A 13,538-nucleotide genomic window follows, 5' to 3' on the forward strand; every position below is an offset into this window, starting at 1 on the left:
TGTTGAAAGAGTTAATTATTTGTTCAGCAATGGAAATGATGATAAGTGACTCAGATTGTGTGAGATCATCAGAATCCTTTTGTTTATGGGTTCATCCCCATTTCTATGAATCCCCTGTTTGCCTTTGTCCTTTTAGAGGCATTGACAGGTTGCAATTAATGGAGTGTTGGAGCAGAACTGGATTATACTTGAAAGAGCAGGTTCATCTGGGGATTGTAGCTGATGACTCCACTAGCTTTCTGGTAGTAGAGGCTTAAACATTGAGGACGGACAGGATTAGATGACACACTGAAATATAATTACCTTGATGTCATCACATCCATGATATCAGCAGTTAATCTACTCAAGAACAATACAGAACTGACTGTTTTCTCTTGGAAGGTAAGTAGAATTAAGATAATAAGGACTGGCATTATCTCTTGCTTCAGAGAAAAACTCAAGCCATGGACTGTGTTTGAAGGAGCAGCAAAAATATGGAGCCAAATCACTATAGTGGTTGTCTGGTTGAAGGGAAAGAAAGAATTGGTGATTTGAGTAGTTCATAACTCAAACTCAATTATTTTCAGATATGCTGCTATGGTTCATTAGGTGATTGAGTTTCATGATTTGTCAGAATCACACAGAGGAATATACAAGTTGGATAAGTATGCTAAAGAAATTTGGAGAAGAAAAGATTGGAACTTAATGGCCTCCAAAAGATGCCTTCTCTATCAAAGGGAAACAAAATTGGAGGAAAAAGTCATGGTTAATGCAAGTTTACCTAAACTTGCTCCTGAAAGGATAGCAAAAATCTGATAACCGAGACGACAAAGGTAAGATTCGATCGAACACCTTAATTATTTGAATTCGGTGGTGATTCTGTGGGTGAGAAGTCTACGAGGTTGCAGTGGTGGAGAGTCTGCTGAACATTGACAGTGAGAGCCATGGCGGAATGTTTTCTCCACTTTGTGCACTTTTTCTGCCCCACAAGCATACCTAAAGGAGCGTTGCATGTCTTGAATCAATGAAGCTTCCCATGCAGCATCATCATCATCCTGTACTGGTCCAATCACCGCTGCCTTATCCACCCTTTCCAACTTGTCACACCCTCCATCTTTTTAGCTCTTCCAGGCTTACACACGCAGCTTCACCTCTCCATCTCTTCTCCTTGCCCACAACAAAGAGCAGGCGGTGAGTGAGCTTCTCTTCTTCCTCCCCTTCAGTTGTGTCATGTGGCCAAGACTGGTGGCGAGCAAGCTGCTCCACAGGTTGTCGAGCAGCAACTCTTCTGCTGCTGCAGACTTTCCCACCACCACCACCGCTACATCAAACTGGGACGAGATCATCAACTTACAAAGATCATGCGACGATGGAAAGGAAACACGAAATTACAAGTATGTTTCGGATCAATCGATCTCATCTTCCTTCTCAAGTACATGCTGGCTTTCGATCACTGATGGATGCGGATGCTTTCTCTCTTCTCTTTCCAAGGCTGTTTGCTAGTACTTGGAACGTCGGCGGCATGGCGCCACCATCGGATGGTCTGAACCTGGAGGATTGGTTGCACACAAGAAATGCGTCCTATGACATCTACGTTCTCGGGTAACCAATTCGCCAATTCGTTCGGCAACGTGCTTTCCTGCATTAGATGACATCGATCGTTCTCTTCGGAAGGTTCCAAGAGATCGTCCCCCTCAGTGCCAAGAATGTGTTCGGGCCGGAGAAGACCAGAGTCGCTGCAAAGTGGAACTCGCTCATCGGAGCAGCACTGAACAGGTCCTCCTCCTTCTCGGAAGGTCGACGAGAGGCCAAGATGGGGGAGCAGAGAGTGCATCCAGTCGGTGAAGGCACTGCACGAAGCTTCCACTGCATCCTCAGCAAGCAGATGGTGGGAATCCTGGTCTCAGTCTGGGTGAGAGCCGACATCCGCCGCTGCATCCGCCATGCCGGTGTCTGCTGCGTTGGCTGCGGCCTCATGGGCTGCCTTGGGAACAAGGTGGGTTGCTCTGATCAATAGCATGGATCACGAAATCTGATGCAAAGATCCTACAGTTTCTGGAGATTCTTCTTCTCCTTCTTCAGGGTTCGATCTCGGTGAGATTCTGCTTGCACGAGACGAGCTTCTGCGTCGTGTGCTGCCATTTGGCTTCAGGAGGAAAAGAAGGAGACGAGCTGCACAGGAACTCAGACGCGATGGAGATCTTCTCCCGGACATGCTTCCTCCCTCATCCTTCACTTGATCTGCCCACGAAGATACTAGATCATGAGTAAGAACACCAACACGAATCCGTTCTGGCTAAGATTTCATCGACATCAGCGACGCAAGACTTACCACATCACTGTTTGACATAATGCAGTCGGGTCATACTGCTCGGCGATTTGAACTACAGGGTCTCGTTGCCGGAGGCCACCACACTGTCATTGGTGGAACAGAAGAACTGGAACGTGTTGCTGGAGAAGGATCAGGTACAAAGAGCAGAGCACTGTTTCAGAGAGACGAGAACTCTGATACCATCATCAATATGTCTCAACTCTCTCTGAACATGCTGCAGCTAAGAACAGAGGTGTCCGTGGGCCGAGTCTTCGACGGCTGGCACGAAGGCGCCATTACCTTCTCCCCCACGTACAAGTACTACCCGAACTCCGACGAGTATTACGGGTGCATTCAGAGGAAGAAGGGAGAGAAGAGGCGCGTTCCAGCATGGTGAGGCCTGAAACTGATTCCCACGCAGACGAGCAGCTCCAAGAACGCCTCATGATATCTGATGGTTTTGCAGGTGCGATCGGATCATCTGGCATGGGAATGGCATAAAGCAAAAACTGTACGAACGATGCGAATCGAAGCTCTCGGATCATCGTCCGGTGAGATCCATCTTCGGTGTAGAAGTTGAGGTGGTGACAAGCTTGACGTCTCTGACAAGCTTCTGACCGTATGACGGGTTTCGCCGGAAGCTAACAGGATCAGTGATTGGACTGTGTTTCAACCTTTTCTATTTGTATACCACTGATTGAGTATCTGATGATCACTTCTCTTCTACATGAGATGAACAGAGAACAAACCTATGCTCGTTTCAGACAGATTTCTGAGTTCCATATGAAACGTATGCAAGCCAAGGAGATTTCATCTCAGAGACCAAACGTATACTCATTTCAGACACAGATTTCTGAGTTCCATATGAAACATATGCATGCCAAAGAGATTTCAACTCAGAGAACAAACGCATACTCGTTTCAGACACAGATTTCTGGGTTCCATAGGAAACATATGCATGCCAAAGAGATTTCATCCCAGTGAAGACGATTGAGTTGGATCTTCTGATCCAGATACGTAGAAGCCACAAATTGGTCATCTATCTGACTAAAGGATCAGAACAACTATGCCCTGGTCAAAGCAAGGTAGCTTCCAATGACGAAGATGCTGTGTGTAATGAGGCCAAAGTTGATGGGGGACAAGAACAAGTTGGTGGACCCTATGACAAGAGTTTGGATGGCACCATTTGGGACAAGTCAACTCATATTAACTGGATGAAAGCTTGGGGAGAAAAGAGGAAGCCATGGATTGAAAGAACATCAAATTATCTGAAGAAATTGACTGTAATTTTTGGAAAATGCACTAAGGAGCAACAGTTGACTGAAACTTTAAGAGGAAGCACTGTTTTTGCTAAAAGGAAAATAAACTCTGAATAATAGATATAACCCAACAAATTTCAGAATTTTGTTCAGTTATTTGAACTGAGCTCAATCTAATTAAAGCATCGCTTATATTCTCTGAATAGGAGATTAGTCGTTAAACCATCGATTAGCTTACCGAATTTATCAACAAAAAATTAGAAGAAATAAGGGTTGACAAGTTACAAAAATATGGAGATGAACATATCTTTAATGACAAAAGAAATAAGAATATTTTATGATAAATTTGTCACTGTCTTACTCATATACAATCAGCAAATATGTTTTCCTTCATAAAAAATAACTTTTAGAAGAAAAAAATTGTAATAATAATTTCTAGTTTGAGAAGTGAATACTTTTTTCATACTAAAGAGCACCATAAATTTAGAAGCTCATGGATACTAGTGGATATTAGATAGGTATACTTAGTAAGTATGATTTGCAAGAACATGCATGAAGTTTAAGTGGATGAATATGGAATTATGTTACAGATACCACAAACCTCAAGGAATTTTAATTTAATGAAGATGGAAGCAGAAGAGCAACATGAAATGGATGTGAAGTATGAGATATAACAGCAATGAGGCAATTATGCACTTAGTACCCATGGTAAAGGAGTAATGACACTCATGATTAATTAATATTTGACTTCATCGTCAACTACATTTTTTATGGTCCAAATGATCCTCTATTTTTGGTTTCATAGAACTGATCTTTAAATACTCAAATAATTAAAAAAGAATTATTTTCTTTGTAATATCAGTTTTATCTATAATTTCTCAGCAGTGTCTTATTTTTTTAGCTTCTGATGAGGTGGTTGGAATTCTTGATTATTTCTGACAGTTTCTACCCTAAATAAAATAAATAAAAAGACAAACACCCTTCTCTTTAATTCACAGCATCTTTGTTTATATGAAATTAATGAAAGGTATAAAGTTCATCTTCTTGAAGCTTTTGGTTTCAGGGATAATGCCCTTTTGCTCTGATCCATTCATGAAGATGTGTGTGCTGTAAGCATGAAGAGCCATGGAATCTGTCAGATTTAGATTTCCTAGTAGGCTCTTGGCCCCAAATGAAGAACCTCCTACACCACACAAGCACCTCCAGTGGCCTACCTCAAGCCATCCTAAAACTTAAATCTGAAAAGAGGACATGAATATAAAAGGTTTTGTAGTGTCCTCAAATCTTAGTTTTAGATAATCATCAAGACATTCCATTGAAAAATGAAGTCTGATGGATACATCTGAAGAAGAGAGTGGGCTTTTGAACATGCTTAAAGAAGACTACAAACTAAAGAGGCAACAAAAAGATGTTTACATGAACTGTTTGGATTCTCCTTCCTGCAAGATTATGCTGTTCACTAACAGTCAGATCCTATTTCATTTGGATTGCCAAAACTTTGATGTAAAGTGAGCCCTTGTGGACCACAAAACTCATTAAAAGAACAGTAATGATAAGGTTGGTTTGGTAGAACAAATTTGCATTGTGATAAATAAGAATTATCTGAATATATTGTCCTGTGCTTTTGAAGCCATATTGGAGAAAGTTGACTGCAAAGTAAGCAAAGCTGGATGCACCAAGAACTCAAACCTAACAATGTTGTGATGGTCACTGTCACACTGATCACTGCATTTACTCATCATATCAACAAAAATGTAATGTGCCAATTCAAATAGCTTGCACATTGCCTCATGAACAATCAATGAAAATTTTAGACCTTGAAAACTAATGGAGCAGTAGCTGGCTCTTAAAGGGAAGAGGGACCAAAGCACCAGTGCAGACCAAAGAGTACAATTAAAGCTAGCACAACTTTTCACTCAATGAAGTTAACAGAGATAGAATTGCTAACCAGAACCAGAGCAGAGGTAAAGGAGGTGCCCCCACTTCAGCCATATTAATGGTGTCAAGCTTGGAGTAGATTCATCGCATGAAGGGACCACTCTGTCGAAGCTCAAGAACAATGCCCCATCATTTCAAGTTCAAGATTGAGCTGCATCATCCAACTCATTGCTCTGCATTACTGTTGCCAGAGATATCACAATGAATCTAACCATCTACACCACTTCAAAGTAAATGCTCATTAATAAATGTTCAAGGACAGAAGTCAATACCCGAACCATTACCGCTTGCTGCACGAAGAAAGGAAAGAATGGGATTGAGGTGTGGAGGAGAAGAGAATTAAAGCAAACCTAAAAGAAGAAACCTAAAGTCTAAAGGCCAAGAAGAAGTTATGACAGCAGAAGAGCAGAGGCCGGTATGGTGCGTTCTTGACTTCCTTCATTAAGTACTTGTAAATGTAAAGCCTGATTGATTCCTGTAAGAAAACAAAGAGTTGTCCTGAGACTGGCACCAGCAGCAGCTGCAGCAGCATCATCTTAAAGTTCCAATTCAAGCCTATGATGGAAGCATTCAAGGCCAACCAACCAACAATAGAAGACCCACTTTAATCCCCATCTTGAATGCTGCATCAAAAGCCTTAAGAGGAGTTCATCAGATCTGAAGAAGTTAAGGGAGGTGGTGGGAAGAGATGAAAAAATAGGCTTTTAATTCTCTTCAGATGCATCAGACGTCAGGACAGTTCAAGGCAGCCTTTATTTGCTGAACTGTGGTGCCGATCAAGTTATTGACTGTCGTTACTGACTCCAAATTGAGTTTTGCTGATGGCAAGCTGCTCATAAGTATTTGAAATGCGACAGTCACCAATGAGCCAGAGGAGCCACCCAATGGATTTGAGCTGGATGATGCGCCTTGTCCCCCAGCAGATCGCCCATCTGGTAATATGGTGAAGCCTGAAGGTAAAATGGGTATGTAAGATGGATCCTCACCGCTCATGACAATATTGATGGCCGGTAAATCAATGGGAGAATACACCACAACTGAGCCTGACGCATCAGTGCAGCACTCTTGGAGTATCAACATGGTGTTCTGGCCGGAATTTAATCCCTATTTGATGACCAACAAAAATAGACAATTAAAAACTTCTGACACAGATTGGCATTCACTTGCAGGTCAAAATTAATTATAACTCGATTGTACAAAGCATACAAATTCATGGAAAATATGAAAAGAAAATTATTATTGGTGCTGGAAGGCAGACTCTTTGACTAGATTTGCATACTATTCTAATAAATATTTACAAAAAAAAGAAAAACCATGACCAGCCACATGGAAGACATTTTCGTTCCATAAGATGTCATAAATCTAAAGGTCAAGGACAAGGGCAAGAGAAAGAAAGCATACACGAAGAAGAGAGATGCAGTTCCCCGGATGTGATCCATTTGTGATATGAGCCACCTCTTGTACAGTGTTTCCATTTGCAAGAACATCCCACTGAAAGAGATTAAGATGGAGAGTTAACGCTCTTTTTGTAAAAGAAAAAATACAGCGGAAAGAAAGGTATCTTAAAATAGTCATCTCGAGAAGCTGAACAGAAACCTGAGTTCGTGTTTGTTCATCCTTGAAGAAACTAAAGACCCTCTCAGTTGATATGGGAAGCCATATTGAGGTTGCTGCACTGAGAACAACTCCGTTAGGCTGGCCAGCATCTGTGCTTTTGTGAAGTGTAACCCTGACACCAACATCATTTAACCCAGAGAGGGTGGTCCACTTGTGACCATTTGCCGCACCAACATTGGCACAGAAATTGTTAACCATTCTCTGAGCAAGCTTCATCATGCTCTTCTTGCCATCAGGTGTTGGTGTCACTATGTCAACAGTTAAAAACACAATCAAACGGCAATTTAACAAGTTGTATAAAGATTCTGATACCCATGATTGCAACTTTTAAGCAAACTGCAGTTTACCTCCAAGGTCTCTAGCTGGAAGTCCAGTGATGGTTAAACAAGCAAACCTCTCGCACATTCTCTGGAGGGTGGTGAGCCAGCGCTGTGCTCCAAATGCCATTCCACTATTTATCAGATCCCTGAAGAGTATATGAATTGGATTCTTTTCTTCAATTTCCATGTGCTCGACCCAAGTTATCTACAGTAGTATCACCACGGATATTCTGTTATGCAAGCAGAGAGAAACCAGTAACTATGAACATTGTGCAAGCACAAGAACCATATTTTGATCACCTTCGAATAGCCATTTGACATTTCCTCGATCAAGCAGCCAGAAGGAAGCTTCCTTGATCTGGAAGGAGCAAGCTGATTGTCTCTGGGATAGTCCACTGAAACATCAGCTACTGCCCACACATGTGGCTCTATTTGCTGGCAATACCGCAGAAAGCAGAATTCGCGTGTCGGAACAACTGGTGAAAGAACCTGTAGCTCCTCATACATCTGCATGCCTTTGGATTTATCAGTATCACAGAGGAGGTTCGAAAGTTTGGATTCATGAAAAGAGCTTAAGAACTGTCATTACCAGGATCAAAGATCCGCTTCTGCTTCCCGCCATTCCAGCTGCAAGGACTTCAAAGGTCCTGGCCTTGGAAACAATTGTAGGAAACAGCTCCGCCCACTTGCTCTGCAACATAATCCAAATCAATTCAAAAGTAGAATAAGGAGAAAGCATTTCCTTTTGAGAAGAATGACACTTTACCGCATCCATGAACATATCGATCAATGTCGTAGCATTCATAAAAACAAGAGCAGAGTCTCTTGATGCCTCAGTTTGAGTATCTGGGTACCTGAGCTGCCGATTTGACCTTTGGAAAATCCTGTCGTAGGTTTCAAGTTGAAGTATGTCCCTTCCGTCACTTCCAGACTTCACCCACAAGGGTGCATCAGCCTGCACAAGCCGGATAACCTCCTCCATTGCACCAGTGGCCATCTCCATTATTAGAGGTTTTTCAAGCTCAGAAACTGCTGCAGGAAATGTATATGGAAAAGCCGAAGAAGAATTCCGGCATAGGAGATCAAGATCAAGCGAAGGGCTTATCCCTGGATTACTGTATCCTCCGACCGATAAGTCTAATGATGAAACAGATAATGGCTGAACCGGGGGAAGCTGAGTGATGGGCCTTCCAAGGTACTTTGATGCAAGACTTGAAACACGATCGAGCTACAAGGAATTACATGGAGTAATGCAATCATTAATCTTAATTATCACAAGTAGCAATGATTACTCTCCTCAAATGTAAACCAACAACCAATGACAAAGCAACTAACTAGAGTAAAGATACCAGTGTCATATTAAATGAATTATGTTTACATAATCTATAATTATATCAGATTAACGCATGTGTGCTATGGGAAAATAATTATCAGATGACAGCCTTGAAGCCAAAGAATTAAGACAACAGCGGCTTCTTATGATCCACATTTACATGCCACACCAGCAAATAATTGTCCTTGGATAAATCAGTGACAAACATAAACCGATCAAAATGATCCATAGTGATCTGCTTCCTCCAAGCATAAGTAGCTAACTAAATGTATATGAAAATGGGATGACTAACTAAACAGATTGTATCAATTGCAGGCTTCATCCATCATGATAAAAGCACACTGGATTGAATTTTTTTCTGATTGCTTTTCTTTATCTCTTCCTAAAAGAAGACTACTACCAAAGTAGATTGATGGCATCAGATATAATCATCTCTTATTATTACAGTATAAATGCTTGAGGCTTCCATTAATTTAGCAATTTATGACACTCGAACAATGATTCAACTGCAACTCTTTGGAGCTATAACAACTATATGACAAATGCATGCGTGAAGAGACTACTAAACAGGATACTTACACACGGGAAGGATCACCACCAACAAACAAATTAGAGGAAAGTGATGTCGACGTTACCTCCTCCTTCAACCTCGCATTCTCCATCCGCAGCTTCTGCTCGTCAAAGTAGGAGTCGTCACTGGCTGGAGGGGCGCCGCAGGAAGGGCAGATGACGTTCTTCATAGCCTCCCTCATCGCGATGTTCTCGCACCGGATCTTGTCGTTCTCAGCACGGAGCAAGCAGTTGTCCGCCCTCTCGTGCTGAGCCTGCAAAGCGCCAGGATCGATCAAACAAGGCCAAGGTAGCTCCTTTTTGCTAGCAGTAGCATCAAAGTCCAGTCATTCCATCGAGAACACGAACGAAAGAGGAACAAGAACAGTAGGGAGCGGCGAGCGGTTGCCTTCATCTGCGTCCTGCGGTTCTGGAACCAGAACTTGATCTGCCGCGGCTCCAGCCCCAGATCCCGGCTCAGCTGCGCCCTCTGCTTCTCGTCAGGGTGCGGGCAAACCTTGAACATCCTGCCAACAAGCTCAGAGAAACCCATCAGGAAGCCGCCACCGAACAGCCCCAAAACACACAACAAAACAGCACCATAACCTCTGCGGACACACCAAACAAACAGAGCGAGAGAGCGAAGGAGATAGAAGAGAGCAGAGCATACGATTCGAGTTCCTGAATCTGCCGCGGCGTGTGCCGGTGGTAACGCTTCTTCCTCCCCTGTGAGTCGGGCACGTCCTGTTCGTCACCGGAGTCCATTTTCCCGACCTGTGACACCTCCAAAACCCCCCCCCTCACCGCTCCTCCTCCCACTTATACTGTTACTACTGTCACTACCGGAACCCACGACAATCTGCTACAGAGGTTGGCCAGTTCATGCTATCTATTTCCGAGGCTTGGCGACGCTATTTCCCCCTATGTTTCGTCCTCAAAGGTGGCGCCTTTCACATCCGGCTGCAAAAACACACATCAGTTTCCCTCTGTGACTCTCGTCGGGGAGCGGGATTTGCGAGCTAAATGAGAAACCGGCGGTGCGCATATCGCAGATATCGGCAGCAATCCGGGCGGATTCGCCCCCATCTCTCCCCCTTATTAAGATGCACCGAGAATTCTTCTCCCCCTCTCACTCTGCTCTCTCTCTCTCTTTCTCTCTCTGTATTTAAAGCCAACAGTAACTGACGCGATGTAAAAGGTCAGGGCTTTAACAATGTTGGATTTCGCTTCATGGGCTATTCTATCCTCCCCGAACCACATCTTTATACATTTATTAGGAGCAGATTACACAATAATATGCATCTGAGATTTAGGATTATTCGCTTTTCTCATGCTAGTTTTCTGAATCTGATACTACTCCCAGCTTTCTTCTTCTCGTTGATTCGCTCTCCGACTTTAATTCTTCTTCCTATTTGCGATGCATTTTCGTACGATCTAAAATTTCTAGCAACCACAAGGTGTACTTGAAACAAAGATGAAATTTTGGCAGAAATTGCACGAAAAAGCTTCCATTTTGATTTTGAACCATTGTCTGTTGGGATGATTCGTCTTCGAGAATTTAAGATGAGACAGCGGAGCAGAGAGAGAGAGAGAGAGATGAGGCATGAAGAGTGCTGAGCGTATTACTCTGCCAGCTCTCACCTTCGACCCTTTCTCTCTCACGTGTCCCGCTGATTGCAACACACTGCTGCTTACCATGATAGCATGCACCCTCTGCTCTAACTCCATGATCGTCATCTACTTGAAGACAGTCTCATGTCGGGTGAGTGAGAAGCGATGGTGATTCAATCAGCGACTGTGGTGTGCTCCTCCCCCTCCTCCTCCTCCTCCTCCTCCTCCTCCTCATGTAGTGAATGCTAGCAATCAAGATTACATGTCAGCTGAGCAGAGCCATAATGGTTGCATGGTGGTACATTTTACCCTTTGCAGCTGAAATTACTGGTGCACAGATTTATGATGTCCACCATGCTGAACCGAAACCAGATGGTTGAAGAGACGCTGCTTCCCTCCCTTCAATGCTATGAGATCAGAGATCTTTAATACCCGTAGTTGTCTTCCCTCGGTCCAACTCGGTTTCCATGATCAAACAGTGGAAGAAGGATGAAGAGGAAGGGGAAGGGGAAGGGGAAGGAGAAGGAGATGGTTACCAGGAGTGACCCAGTACCGAAGTGAAACGTTTATGTCAGCAACACAGAACTAAGATTTTGCCTGCCCCCTTATTCCTACTGTCTCCCTAAACCCGGAAATCCAAAGGGGTCAAACCATGCAAGATCTCGAGCTGGATCCTGTGATTTGTGGGCTCCCAGAATATAAACAAAGGAAACATGTTATTTTATGCTGCTTCTCTTCGACACCATTCTCTGACAATAACCAAGTAAACTACATCAACCACCCCCACCACCTTGGGCACGGTGTGACGGAAGCCTCCAAAGGCTTCTTCTCTTGGCCTGTTCTTGCAGCTTCCTCCCAGCCCAAACTCTGCCCGTTCCTGTCGTTGGATTTCTCAGCAGCTTCTCTCCGAGTACAAAATGTGCATGGATGGCGTGGGGATCGGAAGAGAGATGGAGGAGGGCTTTCGCTATCTCGGTGTGGGGAGGCCGTACGAGGGCGTCATAAAGCTTTCTTTATGGCCGCCGGACGAGCGTTGGGTGGCTAAAGTTGGACCGCAATTAATGTACGCGCCATGCCAGTCTCTCCCGGCACCCTCGCCCGTGCGGCTCGTCACCGACACGTGCCGCCGCCGGCGACCCCCGCTCCGGAGGCCGTCCCGGTCGCTCGCGCGGCACGTGCCGGTTCCCCATTCCGGAAGTCCGCTTCTCCTGCCCCATCGCCAACTACCCGTCCCGACGAATGCCTTGCTGGCTGTGGGACCCAAACTGAACTCTCACACGTTTCAGGCGGATGCCCGGGTACCCGTGAACGTGCGAGCAAGCAAAGCGAGCCACGTAATACGCTTGCTTGTTTTGGGGCCCACCCCTACCTCGAACGGCGTCGCTTCTAACGTAGGGTCCCGTCTTTCGTGTCACGACCACGTTGCAGGTGGCCGCTGGGGTAGGACCGAACGGACAAGCAGCCTGGCTGTCCAAACACGTGCGAGCAAGCAAAGCGGGCCACGTAACATGCCTTGCTGGTTTCGGGGCCCACCTCAACCTCGAACGGAGACTCTTCTAACGTTGGGTCCCGTCTTTCGTGTCTCAACGACGTTCCAGGTGCCCGCGTGAGGACACAAATTTTGCGTCGGAATATGATGCGTGATCTTTGGGCGCGGCATTTAAAGACTTATTGACCTAATCCGATGCGTCGGTTCCTCGCACGTGCGGTGGCAGGTGTGACGAGGGCGCCACATGACCCTCCTCGGTACGTACTAAATAGAGTGGGTGGGAATCAATACGCATGGCACGATTCATCACCATCAACATCATCACAAGTTGTTCATCGATGGAGATGATGAGCATGCAGTGGAGTGGAGTGGAGTGTAGGGAGGATGTAATAGTTGTAATGCCAATGATTGAAGTTTGTAATCAGTGTATATACCTCTTCTTCCATTAACTTTGATCAAAGTAGGTTAATCACCTCCAATTTTGATTGAAATTGACCAAGTTAAGTGTTAAAAATATATAAAAATGCCTCTAATATTTTTATCATCATGATGAGCTCTGTAAATATATTATTATTTAATTATAAGATGAAATACAGAGACATTTAGGTTAGTTAGAGTATTATTACTATAGGTCATTTAATGTAATAAAAATATTTATTATTTTTTATTTTCTTGAAAAAAAAGCATCCATCATCTTCAATATGTAAAATGAGTGTGACACAAATATTAATGCACTTCCTCTGACAAAACAAAACAATGGATGCTTTATATTGTCGATGTGCATTTTTTGAGCATTTATTACACACACATAAACCATTATATGTGTGAAGATGAAGGCTCACATCCATGATAACCAATGCACACTTGCATCACTAACAACAATCATCTTCAAAGAAATGAATGCATGCTCTTCAAAAACAATAATAATGTATAAACAGTAATACAATTGCAATTACTTATTTTATTATGCTTTGAGTGGATAAATGAATTCTGTCTATGTTGAGACAGCAGGGACATGAAATGTGGATGGAATTTGGTGGAAAGAACAAAGGCTTTCCCACCAATCTTTTTTGTTTCATGGGCCAACTATCCTTTCTAACCAATATAAATGTTATATTAATCAGTATAAATA

General features: G+C 43.6%; 2 protein-coding genes across 3 annotated transcripts; one reads left to right on the top strand and one right to left on the bottom strand.

Annotated features, from left to right (window-relative positions):
* The first annotated feature begins 1,209 nt into the window (after positions 1–1,209).
* Positions 1,210–3,057, top strand: LOC135617033 (type IV inositol polyphosphate 5-phosphatase 9-like). Its single transcript, XM_065116900.1, has 7 exons — positions 1,210–1,373; positions 1,471–1,581; positions 1,654–1,975; positions 2,062–2,246; positions 2,337–2,445; positions 2,532–2,683; positions 2,757–3,057. The coding sequence occupies exons 1-7, from the start codon at positions 1,210–1,212 to the stop codon at positions 2,905–2,907; spliced, it is 1,194 nt and encodes a 397-aa protein (XP_064972972.1). The 3' UTR covers positions 2,908–3,057.
* A 2,114-nt stretch (positions 3,058–5,171) lies between these two features.
* On the bottom strand, positions 5,172–10,110 carry LOC135617034 (homeobox-leucine zipper protein ROC8-like). Of its 2 annotated transcripts, XR_010488590.1 has the most exons (11): positions 9,977–10,110; positions 9,716–9,833; positions 9,393–9,581; positions 8,191–8,652; positions 8,014–8,115; positions 7,725–7,931; positions 7,452–7,629; positions 7,084–7,352; positions 6,889–6,978; positions 5,760–6,591; positions 5,172–5,668 (listed from the first exon to the last, which is right to left on the bottom strand). XR_010488590.1 is itself a non-coding variant. In XM_065116901.1 (10 exons), exons 1-10 carry the CDS (start codon positions 10,069–10,071, stop codon positions 6,211–6,213), a joined length of 2,091 nt encoding a protein of 696 aa, XP_064972973.1. In that variant the 5' UTR covers positions 10,072–10,110; the 3' UTR covers positions 5,704–6,210. The 2 variants fall into 2 exon arrangements, 1 of the variants encoding a protein (XP_064972973.1); XM_065116901.1 differs by lacking the exon at positions 5,172–5,668 and having other exon boundaries at positions 5,704–6,591.
* Positions 10,111–13,538: the final 3,428 nt, after the last annotated feature.

Source organism: Musa acuminata, chromosome BXJ2-7, assembly GCF_036884655.1.
Source record: "Musa acuminata AAA Group cultivar baxijiao chromosome BXJ2-7, Cavendish_Baxijiao_AAA, whole genome shotgun sequence".
NCBI lineage: Eukaryota > Viridiplantae > Streptophyta > Magnoliopsida > Zingiberales > Musaceae > Musa > Musa acuminata.

Bases quoted from the DNA above. Each gene is read 5' to 3' on its own strand.
- LOC135617033 (XM_065116900.1), top strand. From the start codon at position 1,210: ATGTGGCCAAGACTGGTGGCGAGCAAGCTGCTCCACAGGTTGTCGAGC. The intron at 1,582-1,653 runs GTAACCAATTCG...TCTCTTCGGAAG, and splicing joins TATGACATCTACGTTCTCGG to GTTCCAAGAGATCGTCCCCC. The intron at 2,247-2,336 runs GTAAGAACACCA...GACATAATGCAG, and splicing joins ACGAAGATACTAGATCATGA to TCGGGTCATACTGCTCGGCG.
- LOC135617034 (XM_065116901.1), bottom strand. From the start codon at position 10,071: ATGGACTCCGGTGACGAACAGGACGTGCCCGACTCACAGGGGAGGAAG. The intron at 7,932-8,013 runs GTAATGACAGTT...AAAGGCATGCAG, and splicing joins GAAGCGGATCTTTGATCCTG to ATGTATGAGGAGCTACAGGT. The intron at 6,592-6,888 runs GTATGCTTTCTT...GTCATCAAATAG, and splicing joins ACTGCATCTCTCTTCTTCGT to GGATTAAATTCCGGCCAGAA.